The sequence below is a fragment of the Euwallacea fornicatus genome, chromosome 33 (assembly GCF_040115645.1).
Source record: "Euwallacea fornicatus isolate EFF26 chromosome 33, ASM4011564v1, whole genome shotgun sequence".
Taxonomy (NCBI): Eukaryota; Metazoa; Arthropoda; class Insecta; order Coleoptera; family Curculionidae; genus Euwallacea; species Euwallacea fornicatus.
This window is the reverse complement of record NC_089573.1, coordinates 2,609,315-2,633,038: the sequence shown is the minus strand read 5'-3', so window position 1 is coordinate 2,633,038 and position 23,724 is coordinate 2,609,315. Positions and strand designations below refer to the sequence as shown.

At 36.5% G+C, this 23,724-nt stretch overlaps 1 protein-coding gene across 3 annotated transcripts in view; it reads left to right on the top strand.

The window, feature by feature from the left end:
• The first annotated feature begins 5,096 nt into the window (after window positions 1-5,096).
• Dscam3 (Down syndrome cell adhesion molecule 3) overlaps window positions 5,097-23,724 on the top strand; it is a 154,410-nt gene continuing 135,782 nt past the window's right edge. For 2 of the 3 annotated variants that reach the window (XM_066299276.1, XM_066299277.1), the window contains exons 1-2: window positions 5,097-5,161; window positions 15,443-15,526. In XM_066299276.1, coding sequence (XP_066155373.1) covers window positions 15,466-15,526 — 61 coding nt within the window. In that variant the 5' untranslated portion in view covers window positions 5,097-5,161; window positions 15,443-15,465. Of the gene's footprint in view, window positions 5,162-15,067; window positions 15,089-15,442; window positions 15,527-23,724 lie in introns of those variants that run through there. The other variant, XM_066299275.1, reaches the window with a different exon arrangement.

The window sequence follows — 23,724 nt, the reverse complement described above, 5'->3', positions numbered from 1 at the left end:
TCAAACTCTTCAAAAAAGTCTAAAATAAATACTTAAAACTACTACTATTGAAATAAAAATAAAATCTATCGTGTTTGATCTAATCGGTTGATATTGATTTAATATTACACGTAAATTCTTTAATTGAGGTCTCAGAGACTTGAGGGTGTTATTCGTGGGATTGTCATTTTAGAGGCCCCTTAAAAATTGAAAAGAGATATTATAGCTCGGTTTCCTTCCATCAAAAGTAATTAAAAATAAGTGCTTATTCACTGCACTAAAAAATAGGCGCTATCATTTCCGAAATTTTCAATAAAACATGGAATTTTGTGATGCTGATTGTGCACCCACATCGACCGATGTGGACCTTACGTTGGATATTACTTTAATCATTGAATTTTGAGGCTCGTTAATTTTAGTCAGACTTTCAACATCGCCGCAAACGAAAAGAAAAACTGAAGTTTCAACACGAATTTAAGTCTAAAATTCTCACGTAAATAGATTTTTGCTGTTGTATTCCTCCATATCAAAATTTTTTTATTTATGATTAGACCAAGACGGCTCGTGGCCAGTCATGGAATGACAACGTGCTAATTAATGAGTATTTTAGGTGATGTTATCCCGATGGTACCGAGGTGTCTTGGTTCCTAAAATAAGCAAATACATGTCTTTTTAGTAGCATATTGTTTAAATTAATATTTGTTTAAGAATTATATCGTTGTAGTTTCAAATGTATTAGTTTATAACTATGACTCAGTAAACATTTGGACAAAGCAAACATATATCCAAAAAGTGATTATCTAAATTGCTATATCAAGATAAAGTTCCAATAAACATTTCGTTTCACAAAGTGCATGACGTTTTATTGATAAAAAAGAAAATATTTTCTGAGATAAATCTATTTTTGTAAGTTTTCTTAAATTTTTGTTTTAAAGGTGAAGATGATCAGATTATCCTGAGTGGATAATACCTATTACGTGAGTGTAAAAAACGTATTCTACATTATATACGGTATAACATCCGTAAGTTCCGCATGCTAATAATTAAACTTCTTTCTTAAACGGACCCCTTTTTATTTATAATTTATGCCTTTGGTCTGAGCTACACCTAATGTTAAATTCAAGATAATGACCGGTAATCGATGGGCTTATACATGAAACCTTGAGTCCAATTTCATGTCGAATTTAACCTTCGGTGATACAATCGGGCCTTAATGTCCGATTCGAATGGACAAATAGGCTACAATTAAATCCACTCTTCTTAATTTTCTAGAGATTCCCTTGTCTGATTCTTGTCTCTAGCGCATCTAACTGACGCGGCCTTATGTTACTAAGTAAGTAACAATAAATTATATAATATTGTTGACTTTGTATGATTGCTGCTGCGTTGCGCCATCAAAATTTCAAGATATAGCGTGTGCCATGTTTGAAAGGTTCTATGGCTCTAGCCCTCTATTGGGGACATTCCCAGAAAAACGTTTACTAGTAATTATTTTCGGATTTTTCAATATAAAATGAAATCACCCGGAAGTTCAGAATACGGGTTTCCAGACAATGTTTATCAATATCTATTTCATATTATTTCCGGTCGACGGTATTTCATTTAGAGTGGAAGATAAGCCTTGTTACGAGGATAGTCATAGAAGTACCTAACCTGATATATGGATGGTGATTTTTTTTTAATTTGCGTATATTCAGAACCAAACCTTAAGAAGATTATGTCTAAAGTTTGACGGTGCTCCATTGATTTGTGATTACTTTCGATCCGTTTTTAGTGAACACTTTTAGAGATTTTGTGAATATGGCAAAAGTTGGCCCTCGATATGTGACTCAATATTTTCATTTCAAAGGTCTTAGTCCATTCAACATCAAAGCAGAATTAGAATCTACTCTGAGAGAGTTTGATTCATCGTTCAAAACTGTAAAACACAGGGTGGCAAAGTTTAAAAGTGGTCGTACGAGTTGCCATGACGAACTCCGCCCATCGACGGTCCAGATCTGACCACTCTAGAAATCGTGGTAAACATCAACGAAACTTTACCGGAAGATCATCGATTAGAATCGCGCGGGTTGTTACACACGATAAGCATTTCAAAAAGTGCTGGACATCACACTTTAACCGGACAATTAGATAAGCGAAAGCTGAACGCAAGATGGGTGCTGCAATTACTCACAATTGAACAAAAACTGCTCCGTGAGGATGTTTCAAAGAAGTTTTTGGCAAAGTTTCACAGCAATAAAGCGAGTTTTTGCGTCGATCCATAACCATGGATAAAATATCGGGTCATCATTTCACATCTGAGACGAAAGAGCAGTTAAAACAATAGACTCCAAGGGGAATCGACTTCAAAGAAGGCGAAAACCGTTCCAACCGCAGGAAAGATGATGACGCCAGTTTTTTTGGATGCACGTGGAATCATTTTGATTAACTATCTTTCTAAAGCAAAAACACTAAACAGAGGGTATTATACAAATTCATTGCAGTGTTGAAGCGAAGAAATGAAGAAAAAACGACCCCATTCCACGAAAAAAAATTGATTCATCGTGGCAACGCACCAGTCCGCACTTCCGCCATTGCGATGGCAAAAATCAATTCACTAGGTTTCGAACTTTCTCCTCACCCACCCTACTCGCCAGATTTAGCCCCCTCAGATTATTTTCTATTTTGACACTTGAGAAAATGGCTTGGTGGAAAAAGATTTGTCAGTAATGAAAAGGTGGAGTTCGAAGTTGATGCCTATTTTGAAGCATTCGAAGTTTCTTGCCACAAACAGGGCACAGAAGCAACAGAAGATCCCTTAGAAAAATGTATCAATTACAAAAGAGACTATACTGACTTTCAAAAAAACCGCAACACCAGGAAGAACGCATTGTATGTATTTGAAATTTTGGTATGATTTTAGACTTGTAAAGAGAAAAAAATGATAAAAATTACAAGTTCGTATCATAATGCGATATGAAGTTTTTCTTCACTTTTTTATCTGTGACGATCGTTCTTTTTGCAAATTTTTTGACAGGCGGATAGCGATAAAGGTACTATTGTTAGTACCATATTGAATATGTGGTAGTGCCAAATGCCTCGTGTACGCCAAAATGCAGTTTATCGGCAGGTAATTCTCTTTGAAAGGGGAAGAATTGTTGGTATGCACGAGGCAGGTATACCTTGCCGCGAAATTGCACGTAGATTGGATCGAAACGCATCAACAGTGCTAAGAGCTTGGAGAGATTGGTCTAACGAAGAGTCAGTAAATCGTCATCGTGGTAGTGGCCGTCCAAGAATGACGAACCGACGCGAAGACCGGCGACTTCGTCGTTCAGCGACCGGCGCCCCGTTTGAAACAATTCCGTCTCTTGGTGCTGACTGGGTAGCCACCCTAAATCGAAGGGTCTCCCTTAGTACGATGTATCGCAGAATTCGGAGCTTTGGATTAAATTCATATCGTCCTATGGGTCGGCTTCCATTATCACGAAACCACAGGGTGGCCCGACTGGAGTGGTGTCGTCTGAGAGTGCAATGGGTGGATGAGTGGAGAAGAATCGTGTTCAGAGATGAGAGCCGATTTTGTTTATGGCGATCTGTTGGACGGTTACGTGAACGTCCAAGAAGGCGCAGAGGAGAGCGATTAAATTTGGACTTTTTGGAAAGGCGCCATTCTGGTTTAACACCAGGTGTCATGGTTTGGGGTGCCATCCAGTATGGTAGTCGGTCTCCTGTTGTTTTCATTTACGACAGATTAAATGCTCAGAGGTACATTAATAGTGTCTTAGAACCGGTTCTTGTACCATACATGCACGACCATCCTGGAAGCACATTTTAACAGGATAATGCGCGACCACATGTAGCCAACGATACTTTGTGGTATTTGGAAGCTGAAAATTTGGATACTTTGCCTTGGCCAGCTCGGCCTCCAGATTTGTCCCCAATAGAGCATGTATGGGATATAATGGGTCGGAGACTTCAACGTTTAGCTCGCCCTCCAGAGACCGTAGATGAACTCCGCGAGCAGGTGCAGATTGCCTGGGATACAATACCACAGGAAGATATTGAGAATTTAATTTTAAGCATGCCACGTCGCTTACAGGAATGTATTAATTTAAGAGGAGATGCCACTCATTATTAAATTATTATTAAATTTTTTCACTTATTCACAATAATTTTCTTTAGATATTTTGATCGTTTTTATCTATTACCCAACGTAATGCCAGAATTTCAAACGTGTACGATGTGTTCTTCTTGGTGTTGCGGCTTTTTTGAAAGTCAGTGTATGCTGAGGAATAATGTAATATTTTCTATTGTTTTATCTGTAAGTGTTGGGTCAGGTACTTGTGGGGCTATCCTCGTAAGTACTTCCAAATTGATTCATAATGATCTTATTTTCATACAGCTGTAGGAGGTATTTACTTTAACGCGAAAAGGTGGAAGAAGAGGCGAAACAACTCCCGATACGGATGACCTAAAACTACATAAAATGTGACGTTTTTGTTCAGTACTCGTATTCTCCAAATGCGAATGACTGAAGCTGTTTCGTACCTTTTCAAAGTCGTCAAAAGTACGTTCACCTGCTGCAGGAACGAGAATTCTTTTGACTTTTATTTTTCATCATTAATGTCTTAAAATTATGATATTTATTTTTATGCTCCATCCGCGGAACATTAACCGTAGGGGCAATGGCAGGGCATTGCAATCAAATATCCCCGTTTTTTTCATTTTTTTTTTTTTTGTATTTAATGTCCATTTAACCCTTTCGGCCAATGATGTAAGAACAAGAAGAACAGATTACCATTAATAAGATGGAATAAAATCTGAATAGATTTACGTGAATCCCCGAATAAGAACGAAAAGTTTCATTAACATAACATCAATAGCGGAAACGGTTTAGAAAAGAAAAACAAAATTAAATTCTCGGCTGTGATTCGCTGAGAATTTCTATTACGCCGGATATGGATTCCAGTGTTGACCAAATAAAACCGAAAAACCTGATCACATTTTAAATCGAAAAACGTTTTACGTTGTATTTATTTGAACAGGGAAATAGACAAGCGCGTTTTGGACTTCCAGTTTCCCGAAAAAGGGATGCTGATCGTTTCGGGACTTCAATTCCAGCGTTCAGTCGCGTTAGAAATTTAATGCGCGTTGGTCTGTGAGATCTCGGTGTACTTCTCGAACTTCGGAAGTTTACGTGGTGAGTCTATTGGAAAACTTTTACTGACTTGTAAATTTAATTGCCTTTCCTGCCTCTCAGCGGCACCAATTCAAACTCCACAAATAAAACTTATTTTAACTTTTCTAAGCTTTTTTACAACCATTGGAGATATTACGCCAGGTATTTATTAACATAAAGGCAAGAAATAATTAATATCGTTCTAAGTTGATCGTTGTTGTAAATTAGCGACGTTCAGGGTGTCCCAGAGACAAACGTGCAAATGAGTATTTTGTTGCTGGATGTAATAAAAACAGAGAGTGAATTTCAACTAAACTCTTCGCTGCGCAGTCAAAGACTTCGATGAACTGCTTGCATTACGAGGTATTTTCAACATTTTTGACTTTTTCACTCACTTCGGCGGTATCGAAAATTAATCATTACTGTATTAAGAGCTCGTTTCATTGCTGCGATAAGTAAATTGTGCTGTACCTTCACGAGTGCTTTGATATTACGAATTCGTTAACACGATATTATTGAGAGGACAAATACGGTTTGTGTTTATGTGTAAACAAAATTTTAAAAGACGTTGCGTTGCTGATGGGCACGTGGAATTTTATCCCAATCGTGTACAATTGGATCATTGAATTTCCATGCGACTTTATGACAAACTGGACGAAAGCGGTCGTTTCGTTCAAAACCGGACGATAGAGTACCGAAAATTCTTACTATGGACCAAAAAGAGGAAATCTTCGTCCGGATGATGAAGGATCCAAAAACTGGCACCAGATGAATTTTTCGAGCGACGAAGACCAGCATATTATCCATATATAGACATCTGCGGAAAGGGAAGCCGTTTCCATGCCATTTTACGCCTGTGAAAGATGTGTTGTCAAGGGATTTTAAAGCCACAATTGATTCCTGCAATTTGTTATTCCGGAAGTAACATCATGACTCTTGTTCTTTAATAAAACATTGTTCCCCAACGAATCAGTATGTACAATACAAGGGCAGACATATTAAATTGGAAAACAGCCATTTTTACAGCATAGAAAATCCTCACTTAATGAGAGGACGTCACTTTTAACATGAATTTTCAATAAATATATTGTATAGGATTTTAGGATATGTCAATTTAGAATCAGATGAACGTTCGACAAGACTGAATAGGAAACGGTACTTAAGAGTCCTTAGAAACGATTTACCTCTAGCTTTGTAGGATATTTCTCTGGCTTTCAGGCAATGTTTTAGGTTCATGCAAGATGAGGTCCTTGCCCGTTATACTGTAGTATATGCAAATGATTCCTTAAATATGAAATTTCCACAACGATGCACTGATTGTGGCAATGAAAATATGTGGCCACCACGCAGTCTTGATTTACATTCGTTAGATTTCTTTTTTTGAGGGACATTTGCCGCACCTACTGGTAAAAGGAAATTACGGGATAATGTTCGAGAAGGTGTGAACGAAATCAGCAAGAATAACCAAATCCTTTTCAATATACGATAAAAGTGTGGTTTGAAACTTGGGCAGATAAAAAAATATAGGTAAAACTCTTAGCTCAACTGAGGATATTATTGATTTCGTTAAATAACTCACACGTTAACTACAGGTAATTGGATTGTTTCTTAATATTTAATGAACTGAATAAACATTTTATTTTTTCACTTTTTATCTAACAGACAGAGCGTATCAAGAAAGTCATAATAACAAACGGTAGAAAATGCGCACAATCGCTTGATTGAAAATATTTCTAAAACCGTTAAAGAAATTACTTTTTTCCAGAATATTTTTTTAAGGAAAACCTAGAGTAAATTAGGAGGCATTCGGAGAATTCGAGTTTTCAAAAATATTACGGTTATCCACATTTTTTTGAAAATTAACTCAGTTTTTATACCTCGGCCCGGGTTAGTTGGCGCTACCAATTAACCCAGCTTACCACCAGCTTAAATCAGATGTTTTAAACGAATTTAACGTACCTATGCCTCTCCTAGAAGCTATTGAAACTCTTTAAATCGAAAACTATGAGAGTTGTTTTCAATTCGTAAAATAAAAAATATTTCCTTAAGCATCTGGTAGATTGAAAATAAGCAACATAACTATGAGGCAAGTTTAGTCGAATCATTCTATTTCCTTACTCTCTAGCACCCAATATTTATTTGTATCTATATATGTGTTACGAGAATACCTAATATAACTGCAAATATACACTGACTTTCAAAAAAACCGCAACAACAAGAAGAACACATCGTACGCGTTTCAAATTCTGGCATTACGTTGGGTAATAGATAAAAATGATCAAAATATCTAAAGAAAATTATTGTGAATAAGTGAAAACATTTAATAATAATTTAATAATGGGTGGTATCTCCTCTTAAATTAATACATTCCTGTAGGCGACATGGCATGCTTAAAATTAAATTCTCAATATCTTCCTGTGGTATTGTATCCCAGGCAATCTGCACCTGCTCGCGGAGTTCATCTACGGTCTCTGGAAGGCGAGCTAAACGTTGAAGTCTCTGACCCAATACATGCTCTATTGGGGACAAATCTGGAGACCGAGCTGGCCAAGGCAAAGTATCCAAATTTTCAGCTTCCAAATACCTCAAAGTATCGTTGGCTACATGTGGTCGCGCATTATCCTGTTGAAATGTGCTTCCAGGATGGTCGTGCATGTATGGTACAAGAATCGGTTCTAAGACACTATTAATGTACCTCTGAGCATTTAATCTATCATAAATGAAAACAAGAGGAGACCGACTACCATACTGGATGGCACTCCAAACCATGACACCTGGTGTTAAACCCGAATGACACCTTTCCAGAAAGTCCAAATTTAACCGCTCTCCTCTGCGCCTTCTAACACGTAACCGTCCATCAGATCGCCATGAACAAAATCGGCTCTCATCACTGAATACGATTCTTCTCCTCTCATCCATCCATTGCACTCTCAGACGACAAGACTCCAGTCGGGCACCCTGTGGTTTCGTGATAATGGAAACCGACCTATAAGACTATATGAATTTATTCCAAAACTTCAAATTCAGCGATCATCGTACTAAGGAAGACCCTTCGATTTAGGGTGGCTACCCAGTTAGCACCAAGAGACGGAATTGTTTCAAACGTGGCGCCGGTCGCTGAACGACGAAGTCGCCGGTCTTCGCGTCGATTCGTCATTCTTGGACGGCCACTACCACGATGACGATTTACTGACCCTTCGTTAGACCAATCTCTCCAAACTCTTAGCAGTGTTGATGCGTTTCGATCCAATCTACGTGCAATTTCGCAGCAAGGTATACCTGCCTCATGCATACGAACAATTCTTCCCCCTTCAAAGGGAGTTAACTGCCGATAAACTGCATTTTGACATACACGAGGCATTTTGCACTACCGCACATTCAATATGGTACTAACAATAGTCCCTTTATCGCTATTCGCCTGTAAAAAAATTTGCAAAAAGAACGATCGTCACAGATAAAAAAGTAAAGAAAAACTTCATATCGCATTAAAATACGAACTTGAAATTTTTATAATTTTTTTCTCTTTACATGTCTAAAATCATACCAAAATTTCAAATACATACAGTGCGTTCTTCTTGGTGTTGCGGTTTTTTTGAAAGTCAGTGTATTTGCAGTTCCACACAGGGTTCCCCTTTCAAATACAAAATCTGTTAAAGACACGTTAATTTCTTAATGTCTAAAAGTATAATGTTACTTCAGAAAAACAAAATCTCCCGGGGTTCTCTCATCTCTTTTGAGCCCCGTTGAAGCTATTTTAATTACTCTAAGCTTATGTCATGAACACTTAATAGCAAGCCTTAACTTGATTAACTTCTTTCAAATTACGTATGTTCACGTACTCAGCCAGGGGCGATTGGTTACATCGTGTTTCACCTTTCCACCTTATGTATACTCCGAATAGAATAATCAGATTCGTATTGGATTTCTCTGTTTTTATGGCTAGATTTCCATAAAATCACGGTATTTCCAATATGTGTACATACCTGCTAGTAAAGTGTTCAAACTATATCTCTTATTGCAAGAGTGACATATCGGATTTCTATGGAAACTTGAAATTAGCCAAAATTTGATTGATCTGCTATCTGTTAATACTCACTTATCACATAGCAATCTGGCTATGATTGATGCTGTATTGTTCAAAGAAAAATTTTACGAAAAAATTTTTCTGTTACAAGTGGCTCTTCACGTTTTATTTAAAATAAGCATTTTTATAATCACTTATTTAAATTTATTTTTATTGCGAAAATGTTTCTGCTCTAAGAAACTATAAACTTTTGACTAGAGCCTCACTTCCGCTTTAAAGTCGCAAAATAACTTTTAATGAATAATTGCTTAATTAACGGTCTGTTTTAGCACCGAGGCATTACTATATTTGTGTGTTCCTAAACATCTTAAATGAGATACGAATCAATTAATGACGAATTTTGTAAAAGGACTTGAAGGAAAGCTATTAAATAAATAACTCGGAGCATACAGAAATGTGAAAAGTTATGGAATGTATGGGGCGCTCGAGTTGGAGCTTTCCTTTTATAGACAGATGTAAAGCCATCGATAAATAGATCTATAAAAGAAAGCTTCGACCTCGGAACGTAAAATGAACCTAAAATTAAACCGTTGGCGCACTGGAAGTTTTTCCATACTTTTTAAACTTAGTTTAAGGGCAGTCTGGAAGAAATTGCGTTTTCAGTAGTTTTCGTTTGAGCTAAATAATTTACTGTTTTTTTCGTTTTACCTTCCATATATAGTGTTTCGAAAATAAGAATAATCAAGCGTGGGAATTTCGTAAACTGCAAAAGATGCGAACTTGGTTTAATGCGATAGAACTTGCGTTCTTATTGAAATTAGCTTCACGGTGCAAACAAATCCACAAAACGAATTTTAATTTTTCAAATATTTCGAAAAAAACAAAATTTTCCACTTTTTTCAGAATCATTTTTCCAAGTGATGGTAATAGTTCGGGAGAGTAAGAACACGCAAGTTAGAAATTGTACAAACTTTCGGGGATGTTCTTAACCACCAAAATTTCGGCAAAGCCTTTGACTCTCGGATTATGCATGATTGCTTTCAGTGATTGCTTTGCGTTTACGACCTCTACAGCCGATTCAGTATATTCTCCTTCAATAGCAGAAGCGCAGATCGTTAAACCTTTGCCAGCTTTCAGTTACAAGACCAAGGAAACATATTTGCGATGCTCAAATTGGACTTCTGAGTTCAATTTTATCAAGAGAAGAAACCTGAGGACACTAATTTTTTATGTATGACCTTCTCCTAATCAGAGGAAAGAAGACTGCGGGAAATAGAACTGGATCCGTAATTCCGTCTTTACATTTTTTATCAGTCTTGTAATTTTGGCAGTTTGGTTATTCCAGCGAAAATTCATATGTACGATTTGAAGTACTGAAGTAATTTATAAAGAATTTCATAAAAACTGCAAAAAAAGAAGTTTTACACATTTGCCGAAGGTATATAAGGTGTTATTGAATAAATGGCCGATATTCTACAGGGCGATTTTTTAAATAAATTTAAGATAGAAAGTTTTTATAAACATGTGTCCTAGCTTGTTTAGTTTTCAAGATACGAGATACATAAATTAAAAAAATAAATCACATCTTTCTTGATACCTTTCGATTTCCCCCAACTAATTTTACGCAATTTCGTATCCGGAGGTTTTTTGGAATAAAAAATCCAAATTTATTAACGATTTAGTTGTATCCTTTAGAGGAAGCCACAATCTATCATTAGGACACTTTTATACAGCTGCAACTTTTTTACCTCACCTCGTATATAATTTTCGAGTAGAAAAATCTTTTTTTCCTCCTTGTGTGTTTTAAAAAAGTATACCTTACTGCCGTCGCTAGAAGCAACGGTTTCCGACAAAAATGCACCTAAACCTGATCATGCATACTAATTATCCAAAAGTGCTAAAATAACTAGTCCTAATGGCCACTCGTGGTTCTTTCCAGAAGACACAAGTAAATCGTTGATAAATTTGACTTTCTCATCCTAGAAAATGATCGGATACGAAATCTCTTAAATTTGCTAGAAGAGATCTGAAGAACGTAATATTTTTTTCAATTATGGTACCATACATCTTGAAAACTAAACAAGTTACGATACACGTTTAGGAGAGCTTTACATTTTAAAACTACTTGAAAAAACACCCTGTGAAATATGAGACATTTTTTCAATAACACCCTTTATGTCTGACAACGTGGCCTTTAGTTTGAGGTTCTAAGAAAAGCCTGCACTGTACCGGTGAGGTGAACAAATCCATGACACATGAAGATGAATATACAAAGGAGGAGAGCTAAAACGTCTACGTCTCTAAATAATAAATTGCATTTGCAGATGACGAGGCTGAAAACTAGAGCTCTAGTAAGTTCTCCACGCGAAGATTAAACAACTAAAGGAACTAGAGATGGTATGATTATATTTTTTGCTAGAACTTGCAAGAACAATACTTGCGGAGCCTCAGTAAGAGATTGCAGACCGGCTCCCAATATGGCTACAATGACCCCATCCAAATAACCCATCGTTATTTTTATTTGCAAATTTGATGGCAGATATCGGCCGTAAAGTGCGTAAAATGAGTATTTCTAGCATGAGGATTTCGTAAATGGTAATAGACACAGACTTGGTTAAATGGGGGAGAAGTGGCGCGTTTAGAGGAGAAGAGACCAAACAATTTACGATGGAAATAGATCTACAAAGTTGTTTTCCTTTTTTCAGATTTTATGTAAAAAATAGAAAATTTTTTAGTGTATTTTTTATTTTTTTCTCGAGTCACAGTAAAAACAGATAAAAATTAAAATCGCTTTTGCATTGTACTTTTTTATAAGCTTCAAGATGAGAGTCTAGATTTCATTCTATGATATTTTGTTTATCATTAATAATCATAAATTTCTTCTCTAAATACGACCCTTACAAATTTTTTGTAAATTTTACGACAATTTTTTGTCACAAATCATTAATCACATTTTGTGAATTGCTTTAATTTTAAATAAATTTCTTTTCACACATTAATTAGATTTTTATTGTCAATTTAATATCTTCTGGTGCCATAAAACGGTGCAAAACTTTTATTATGGAGAAAAATTTCATTTGGAAAAGTGTTACTTCCCGTGTCATAATGATGCAGTTGAAATAGAATGCGTATATGAATGGGTTCGCTTCGAAAGAATGCAGCTAAATTATAAAGCTTTTTCATTACTTACAAGAAGTTTTAAGGTATACGAGCTATTTCAAAAATCGGTAATAATCTATAGCGAAGATGTGACAAAGGAGGAGAAGAACATGCAGAGTTATGGGTTGCTTAAGAGTTTGTAATATCGCCTGGCGAATTGAATATTTCAATACAGATCCAAAAATGAACAGCCGAGTTCCTGCTACTTTCCCCAGCTGGGTACCATCGCTTGAAATTTAAAATCTGTTAAGGTCTTGACCCGGTGGTGACGAAGGGCGAAGAACATTTTGAAAATAGTGCAGAGAAACGATCAGATGATAAAAACATTCCACCTACATTTATTTGGACAGATGAGAGTGAAGTGACGACTAAAGGAATTTTGAGTAGAAGAAATACACATTACGACTATACGGAGAACTCGCCACAGAAGTGCGCACCATCATCATCGCTTTGAGATTCATATGTGGATTGGTACGTTTGGCACTCGAATAATTGGTCCTTAGTTAATGACCATTACGGCCTTAAAAAATCTTTCATTGGCCTTAACATGTAGTTATTATATTACCATTTAATGCAAGAATTGTGCAGGAACAACATTTAACACATGAATTTTTTGAAAGATGGATTGGCACCTAGACACCATTCCTTTTGTGAAGGTCAAGAACCAAAATAACGCGTAAATTGCTGTGATCGGTCAATAAATTCGTAACAAAAAGATATCTTAACATCGCTCAAAATTTTATCAGGGCTGTATTTAGTTAAAAAAAATATATACAGGGTGGGCCACGAGTAACGCCTCGGAATTTCATGACAAAGCCAAGAAATTTTTTAACTGTTTCTTTTTTGAGGTGTACACAAACTAACTATAGCTACATTTTAAAATTATTTTCAAAGTATGCAGAGCGTCCCAAACACATGTAATTGATCAAAGTTGCATTTTTTTAAATGGGATCCCCTGTACATTCTATAATTTTTGAACTCAACCAGTAAAATAAAATTAAGTTGTATTAAGGTTTATGGTATCTAAATCTAGCAGTTTTTGAAATAATTCAGTTTTTGTCAAGATGCAAGATAATTTTCGACACCCAATCTCTCATCCCATATTTAAGTTTCTAAAACAAAATTTTAATAAGAAGCCATCAAGGGACGAAATTTTGTACTGTAAGTTTCAAAAAGTCGGCGAATTATACAGGGTGTTCTAAAAATAGCGCCAAATTCGTTCAACTTTTAACTGTTAATAACTTTTTTAAATTTAAATGGGACATCCGGTATGTTGTGTTACTGTTAGATGCCAAATTTACTTATCTATCGAATATCATTAGGGTTCCCTAAACCTAGCTCTACTCATTGTCGCAAAAAACATACATTTTTATAAAAATATCTAAATCCCCAATTTTAGCATTATGCCATATGAAATTGCCAAGATATCCATGCAATTTAATTATTTACTTGCGTATATTTGTATATTACAATTTTAACAATATTAACAAAAAGCAGAAAACTAAGTATAATTTAAAAAAATTATATCACGTGTTCTACATGATCACCATTTTCTTCTATGCATATTTTCATTCTTTCTTCAAAAGATTTTCTGACATTTTCCAGCATTTGTGGCGTAATAGAGGTAAAAACATTTCTAATTCTTATTTTCATATCAGCAGTCGTAGTAGGAGGAATTTTATAGATTTCATTTTTTACATACCCCCATAAAAAATAATCCATGGGGGTAAGGTCAGGTGATCTAGCTGGTCAATTGCATGGACCACTCCTGCCGATCCATTTACTTGGAAATTTTTTGTCCAGATATGTTCTGACCGAGTGCTGAAAATGAGCCGGGGCACCATCGAGTTGAAGAAAATTGGCGTTGAAAATTATCTTGCATCTTGACAAAAACTGAATTATTTCAAAAACTGCTAGATTTAGATACCATAAACCTTAATACAATTTAATTTTATTTTACTGGTTGAGTTCAAAAATTATATATATTATATACAGGGGATCCCGTTTAAAAAAATGCAACTTTGATCAATTACATGTGTTTGGGACGCTCTGCATACTTTGAAAATAATTTTAAAGTGTAGCTCTAGTTAGTCTGTGCACACCTCAAAAAAGAAACAGTTAAAAAATCTCTTGGCTTTGTCATGAAATTCCGAGGCGTTACTCGTGGCCCACCCTGTATGATTATTCTTGACAAAGGACATAAAGTCCACACTCTCACGATGAAATTGATAAAAAACTGCAATGGAAAATTGATTTTAGTTTCAACTCATCTTTTACGACAACTCGGGGAAAAAATCTGAAACCCAAAATTTAAATTTTTTCAAAATAAAAAAAAATAAAAAAAATTAATAGATCTGTTTCACGGTGTTGTTCACTTGAATGTCCAACTTTCCTCTCATTTAACCAAAACCAACATTCGTTACCGTTTATGAAATTCTCATATTAATTATACATCCTTATCGTGAACGCACTGATTTGGAGCGTATGGTCTCTTATCCATATGTAACTAACTCGCTTTGCAAAGCAACAAGTGGCAACCGACACAAATATGTATTACCTATGGTAATGATTAAATAAGTTTAACACAGAGTTTGAAGCTATAAGGCTAGTGAGGTCGAAATGCACTGGACCGAGAAATAGAAACTACATTTGCCGTCATGCAAAACCGACGGAAGGAGCAATCAGTATATCTCTGTATCGATTGGTCTTTCAGCATTTGCATCGCATATCAATAAGCCCTGTACAAAAAGCAGCCCAACGAACACGTAAGAGGGGACCCTCGAAGCTTCAATATTTTGGCCATTTTCGAAGGAATGTATAAAAATAAATTGTCACACCCTATTACGGCTCTTGTTCAATAACAACCAAACTGAATAATGGAAAAAGGAAATAAATATAATAAAACGTAATTTTCTGATATCTCTAGAGCTCCGATTTTGGCTACAGGAATACAGAAAATTCGACGTATACATATAAATTGAGGTATTTATTGAATGTTCATTTTGGGTTCCGTTACCCAATTGACATAGGATTTTCTTTTCATGTGTTAAGCTCTTTACGCTTCACACACTCCTATATTTTATGGATACAGTCATATTAAGAAGGATTCTCCTTTTCAGATCTCGTCGCGTTCGGATTTGTGATGGAAAGATGGAAAACAACAATACTGCTAAACGTGCTATTTCGTCTCATTTCGGAATTCGGTAAGTTGCTTTGGTAATTGACACATTCAACAGTCTAGTTAAATTAACTATCATGGGATTCCTAGAGAGATTTCCCGTGTGTTTAATTGATCTAAATACGAGGATAGTCCCAGAAGTACCCGATCTGAAATAAAGATGGCGCGTTTTATGTTGCAAATTTACCTGTATTATAAAGACCAAACCATAAAAACTCTATGTATAAAGCTTTAGGGTGCTAAGTTGTTTTGTTTTGGAGTCGTTTTTAGTGAACGCTCTTAGAATTTTGAGAAAATGGCAAAAATTGGCCCTCGGTACATGATTGAATATTTTCATTTGAAAGGTCTCAGTCCGTCCAGCATCAAAGCGGAATTAGATTCTATTTTGAGCGAGCCTGGTCCCTCATTAACAACTATAAAATGTTGATTCAGAGAGTTTAAACGGGATCCCAGGAGTTGCCAAGACGAAGTCTGCAGTGATCGATCCGATGATGCTCCAGATTTGACCACTACGGAAATTTTGGTGAACATCGACAAAACTTTGCCGGAAAACCATCGGTCAAGATTGCGTGAGTTAACAGACGCGAGAGGCATTTGAAAAAATACTGGACATCGCATTTTGACCGAACGAGTTGGTATGTGAATGCTGTGCGCAAGGTGGGTGTATTCACAATTGAACAAAAACGTATAAACGGAGTACAACTACCCGTTTATACCCTGAAGCAAAGGTTCGCAAAACAAAGGCCTTGTCATTCGATTAACATATACCCTTTGTTTTGAGATAACTGGATATTGCTCAGAACCGCGCTAGCTTATGAAACTGATGAATATAACGAAAGAATGGAGTATGGTTATTTGCGTGTAGTTGAAAAGAGACTTCGGGAAAAACTGACTGGAAAACTTTTGAGACTTTTTTGGGTTGCGACGGTGGTGGCGACCAAATTCGCCATTTTCAGCCTCCCTCCGTCTTCATATGCACCATTCGGAACTGCTGTAGACCGATTCCCACGGCCCGATGTTTCTGCTTTATACAAAATGGTGGAAATATAAAACCTTGAAAGGTTTTGCAATCATCATCTAAAATTAATGATTTTCGTGGGGCCTGGCCAATGTAGCAAATATTTCTCGCGCCCTGGGGCCGAGTGCGAAATCTGCCTACAGTTCCTTCACGGTGGCGTCCATACAGCCCTCAAGTCTCATAAACTAGATGAAAGTTGACAACTCACGCATATGACATAGAACAGGTGGGAATTGGCCAAGTCCACCAATATGTAGGCTTATGAGCATTTACCGTTGCTCCTGATAAATGTTTAAAAGAAGCCTTTAGCAAAATTGTGCAGCAATAAACCCGAGTTTTTACATCGATTCATAATCATGGAAGAAACATGGATCCATCATTTCGCACCAGATACGAAAAAAGTTTCAAAATAAGGAACTCAAAGGGGAGAATTAGTTCCAAAGAAGGCGAAAACTGTTCCACCTGCAAAAAAGGCGATGACTTCGGTTTTGTGGCAAGCACGTGGCATAATTTTCATTTACTATCTCCCTAAAGGAAAAACAAAAAACTGAGAATATCACGCAAATTTATTGCAGCGTTTATGGAAAGAGATTAGGAAAAAGCAATTGCATTTGGCGGAAAAAATGTCTTGTTTCAACAAGACAATACACCAGGCCGCACTTCCATCATTGCGATGGCCAAAATCAATCAAGTTAGTTTCGAACTTTTTCTTCATCCACCCTACCCGCCAGATTTAGCCCCCTCAGATTATTTTCTATTTTGACACTGGAGAAAATGGCTTGGTGGAAAATGATTTGTCAGTAATCAAAAGGTGGAGTCCGAGGTTGGTGAGTATTTTAAAACATTCGAAGTTTCTTACTATAAACACAGTGTAGGAGCCATAGAATAGCGCTGGGAAAAGTGTGTCAATCTCAAGCAATTCTAGGAGCTTACGTTGAGAAATAACGTAATGCTTTCCAAAATTGCTTTTTCTTTAAGTGTTGGGCCAGGTGCTTCTGGGACCATCTTCGAATCTCTAAGTACTCTAGCAGAACTCATTCGTCCTCTTACTGACCAATAGGTACCCCGACATTACATTTTTCTGATGCAAAAATTAATTTTTACTGGTCCCTGAATATTTTCTTTCAGGGTATAGCCTCGTTCAGAATCGAACACGACACCACTCATACATATTTATGGTCAGAAAAATGAAATTGAATTCTATCCTTTTCCGCCACTTTTTCATTTTCTACGTGCACTTGCTTGGCATTAAGCGTTATTGTTATGTAAGTACATTCAATGCTGCAACTACAATTCTCTGAATGTCCAATAATATATCCAATATACGGATTTATATCTAATTGAGTATGTCAAACCTGTGAGGATATTGCAGTATTGTGAGAGTAGCACTTAATTTTACGGCTAGTGCTTTTTACCCTGGAAGTAGCATATCAAAGTGTTCCAACCAGCAGGTGAGGGATGAAATTTTAAATTTTATACATGAACTCCTGGGTTGAAGAACTTAAACTGACAGTAAAAGAGAAATACGAACTTTCGAACGGGAACTTTTCGGAAAATAACTCCTGAGGTGTTCGATGTTGATCGCCGGACATTAATTTATAAATAATGCCCATGGAGTGAGTTCCTAGGAACAAATTACTAAATTTCAGAGAAGGGTAGATTACAGTTTCAGTAGATTGAAGATTTCAGTATAATAAGTCGGAAAAGTGTGAAACTTAACATTATTAGTAATTTTTATTCGAGTGGTTTTTTAACGAGTTTGCTAGGTTTGTTGCATATGAGAGGTACGAAGAGTTTCGTTGCTGTTTTTCTGATCTTATACAGATCTGTCAATACCCTTTAAGCATGGTTTGGTCCCCGGCAAATCGCGTACGACAAATATTGTGTTGCTGCATTCATTATACAGGGTGTTTCCTAAGTACGGTACATAACTTCAGCAGCGTATTCTACAGCTAAAATAAAAGTAATTTTGTTATACAGGGTGTCCTCGAATTGCGTGGCCAAAATGATAGAGCAGATTATTTAAGTAAAAATAAGTCGATTTAACTAAATTTGCCTCAGTCCAAAAGTTGATAATCACAGTTACAGGGTGTTAAAGTTGAAAAAATAAGTCGCATTATCTTTAATATCTTTCGATTCCTTTGAGCTAATTTCACGAAATTTCGCATCTCAGGGTGTTTTAGAATGCGAAATTCAAATTTATTTAACAATTAGTTGTAGTTTCTAGAGGGCACCACAAGCGACCATTAGGACACATTTAAATCTCTGTAACTTTTTTGTGCCATAGTGTACGTTATTTTGGCATTGAAAAATCTTTTTTCCTACCTTTTATACTTAGAAAAGGTGTACTTCATTGAAGTCGCTGGAAGCAACAGTTTCTGAGAAAAACGCATGTAAAGCTGATGCATGTAAATTAACTTAAAATTATTTCCCGTTCAAAAAAAAAAAATGTCAAGTTTTTCAAAAACAATTATTACTAAAGATGAAACATAAATAATAATTATCAAAGAAACAACAACAAGAAGAAGTAAAATTAACTAATTAATTAAATTAACTTATGTAAGTTTTTGATTTAATTTTTTTTTTAATTTAATTTGCTATCACAGTAAATTTTCAAAATGTTCACCATTTTCCTGTATGCACAAGTTAATTCTTTTTAAGAAATTATATTGTACTCTTAACAATATTTTAGGAGTACTATTCAATAATTCCGCTTCATGAATTATTCTTGCCTTCAATTTTTAGAATTATGCGTTTTTCTCAGAAACCGTTGCTTCCAGCGACTTCAATAAAGTACACCTTTTCTAAGTATAAAAGGTAGGAAAAAACATTTTTTTATGCCAAAATAACATACACTATGGCACAAAAAAGTTACAGAGGTTTAAATGTGTCCTAATGGTCGCTTGTGGTGCCCTCTAGAAACTACAACTAAATATTAAATAAATTTGAATTTTACATTCTAAAACACCCTCAGATACGAAATTTCGTGAAATTAGCTCAAAGGAATCGAAAGATATTAAAGAAAATGCTACTTATTTTTTCAACTTTAACACCCTGTAACTGTGATTATCAACTTTCGGACTGAGGCAAATTTAGTTAAATCGACTTATTTTTACTTAAATAATCTGCGCTATCATTTTGGCCACGCAATTCGAGGACACCCTGTATAACAAAATTACCTTTATTTTAGCTGTAGAATACGCTCCCGAAGTTATGTACCGTACTTAGGAAACACCCTGTATATGCGACTTTCTAAATTCTCAAATTCAAGTGGATATTATTTATACGCACTTCCAGAAGGCTTTCTACCAGATTGTCTATAATGGTTTTTTATTGAAGCTCAAGCAGCAGTCCCACTGATGCGTACAATGCGTACGTGTGGGAGTGTTCTCGTATGTCAGGAATAACGCTTTACACACCCTGTTATACAGGGCGCGGCGTGGAAATCGAGTTTTATCGAGTCGATTATACGATCGTTAGTTTGTGATATATAATTTGATTTTTATTATAAGTACATGGTTACATGCTAAACATAGTATTTCATGATCGTGAACAGAAAATTACATTTGACATGTGCTGTCTATTCTCGTTGACGCAATGTTGAAGGCGTTGAAAAAGAATTGGCTTCCACCCTTTCCAGCACGTCTCCGTTGATTTTGGTGATTAGAATCGGATTTGGATTGCTTATTTAATTCTAAACATATATGTGGGGCTTGGCCTCGTGGACACGCGCCTTCAGATAACTCGGTGTATAACCTGCGTTAAGATGGAAATGGACTTAACCACTCATTACCATTTTCAATATTTTCTGGAGTGCTCGCGGGACATTGAGCGCCGGGAGGCTTTTTTGTCATTATTTAACCGCTCATTCTTAGATTGCTAACCTAACGTAATATTTTTTTACTCGTAGAAACGAAGTAATTTCGATTAATGTCGAATCTGCGACGAAACTCACCACGCTCAACGAAACAATCATAAACGAATATTCAATGTTCTATCGTCCACGACAGCTCCACGGTGGCAACTGAAAGATAATAGTAAAATGCTATGAGCCACAGAATGAAACACTTCTCGAAACACAACCTTCCCATTAGAAACGGTCGAGTACTACTGGTTCTAAAGATGCTTGGTTTTTGTGCTCCACCCTGTATTAGCTCCGACGTCGACTATAACCGGCAATTCTACACGTCATCTGCACCACCCACGATCGATCCCTTTTCGACTGACCACTAGATATAGTAGTTCATCCCCTTGTAGGTTGTTGTCCAAAGGGGATGATCTCTATTGCCCTTAGGAGAAGGACGCTATTCGTGCCACCATATTGACATTGTGTCTTCTACGACCGGCTCATTACCTCAATACCTTATTGTGTTACACTTGCGACAGGAGCCACCTACCACATGGTCAAAAATTTATTTTTTTTTCCCCAACGACGTTGTTATAGCTATGGGAGTAAAGAGCCGCCGGTTTTAGACATTGGTATGCTACGATCATGCATAATCTATTATAAAATATATAGTATTCTTTTTCATCACATCTCTTCTCAGCAGTCTGTATTTCCTTTTCAGCATCTCGTTTCGTTTCAAAAAAAAGAGGTCTCACGCTTACTGAAATAAAAGTTGATTCATACTACTATACATTCCATCCAACCTATATCCGTTCCGTAATTTATTGTATAGATAAATTGACCCATATGTACCTGTGAATGGGGCATCCAGTTGCGTGCGTGTGGACATTTATCCATTCCGTTTACATACCGCCAGTCCTATATGATGGAAACGGTATGTATAGTGAAAATGAACCTTAAAGAGCTTATTTATATTGACGCTAAACTGAGCCCCGATGCAGCTCGTTCTGTGTGGGAGCTAATCAATAGTTCTGTCGATCGAAAAAGGCAAACAGTTAAAATTGAGGAAAACTTCTAAATTTATTATATCGTGTTATTCGGTGGAATCCACTGATAAGAACCAATATGGGACTCGGATGTCTTAAATGATGTCTCATAAGGCCTTGAAAATACAGTTTGAGAACGTAGGAATCAAAGTAACCTTATATCTGAGAAACTAAAAGAGATATTACAACCCGGTTTGTGTTTTAAAGTAATTGGATTCTCGAGGTATCGGCGCTCGAATTTGGAAAAGTGGTACAAAGTGGATACCTTTCTCCCTTTGGAATTTTCGTCTGATATGCACTCTACAGAGTGTAACATTTAACCCGGGATATCGAGATATCTCGAATGCTAGGCATACTACGAAGAAATGTGTGGTATCAAGCTTTAATTACTCCGAGGGGGATATACTTTGGTGCTAAAGTTGATTGCCTTTGACTCCCCTCCTGAAGGAGGTGGGGGCCGATTTTTCAATTTGAAACGGCGACCCCCATTTGTTTTACAGATTCAAATAATGCGGCTAAAAATAATAAAAAAAATTCTGAAACATTTTTTTCGATTCGGAGTAGAAAACGCTGTAATTAACGAAATTCAATTCATATTTTAAATGACCACCAAATTTAAATAAATTTCAATGGGACAAAAAAATTTATAGCAGTAAAATATAACAAATGAACAATAACGTTAAACAATAAAACATCTACGTATAAACATTTCGTTGTTAACGCTGCTTCACGATGGTGCATCTGACCTCACGGAAAAAAAATAGAAATGGTTTTGGTCTGTGGAGAAATTGGTAGGACAATGCTGTCAACCTCTGCGCTCAGCGTTTTCCTGAAAGATCACGATCCTGGACTTCTTTATCTTGTGCGATTAAAACATTTATTAATGAAGGGACTGCGTCAATTAGAAGAAAAGAACTCGCCCAATTACTGCGTGTGGAAAAAACGATAAAATTACAGTCCCGGATGCTGTGACTTATTCTCTAAGTGAGCACAAGAGAAATATCGGGACTATCAAGAATTCCTCGTATGAGCGAGTGGACAATGAACAGGTTTGGTCCCTATCATATTTCTTTACACCAAGAACTCCATGAGGTTCAATTTCTACGTGCGTAAAATCATTTAGACTTTTGTGAGCGGCCATTTGAGCAGTTGGAATGAAATCCCAACGTTCTCGGTTGTGCAATATTTTGTGACGAGTCATCATTCACAAATCATGGAATAGTTAATACGCATAACGTGGATTAATGGAGTGTTGAAAATCGGCATTGGCATCAATAAGTCGAGTACCGAAGCCTTTGCTTTGTCAAGGTACGATATAGAATCATTGGCAGCAAACTTATCAGTCGGCACATAACTGATAGCAGCTTGAGTGGCGAAATGTCCTGCAATATTTTGGAAAATGAACTGTCCATATTACTCCGGGACTTAAACTAAGAAGGACGTCAGGACATGTGGCTTCAACTGACGGTTGTTTAGCTTACTATTCTGCAGTGGCACGGTGTCACAATAGATTATGGAAATCCCTTGGACGTTGATGCCGATTGGTGGGTTCTGCTTCCGCGGCTGGTTCCTGGTGTTTTGAAGTATTCGAAGGACCACTCTCGTTTTTTGTCAGACCGATAGAAACTGAACTCGACAGACTTGAGAAGTAACCTTTAATCGATTTATTTAGAACTGTAGTCTTAAATTAATTTATTTGTGCAATCTGTGCAAGTATGATCACCGTTTTGCGAGTATCTCCCTTCTGGTGGTTGCAACCCCAAATTTTTTGAGAAGTCAAGATGCTGTGAATTTGAAAAGTATGAAAGTTTTGTGAGTAGGTTATCTTGCGAACTGCTAAGTTTGGTTGGTCTTGAGGAACTGACCGGTCTCTCCTTTTTTTTTCCCAAAAAAACTGTATTTTTCCGTTTCGCCCTCAGTCGGGGCTTAGAATTTCCCGTCCTAAAGTAACGCAAAGATAACCCAAGTTTGATGACTTAATGGTCCTTGCCCTTGTAGACCCTTGGTCGCTGAAATCTGGTCATTTATTTTAATTGGTTGCAACCACCAGATGTTGGCTCTCACTTATAACCCATTGGAGTTGGAGTATTTGGGAAGATTCTGGGTTCCTTAAGTGTGGGCAATAACCCATACAGCCCGGGTCCTTGAATCAAGTTGAGAAATTTACCCGAATTTATGATACGCCTTTCAGCCATTGTTGTTAAAAGAATTAGGAATTTTCCCAAAAATCTGAATTGAGTTCAGACACACGGGAAATTCTCAATGATAATTTTAACGATCAGAAAAAGAAACTGAACTTCGTTAATTATAAT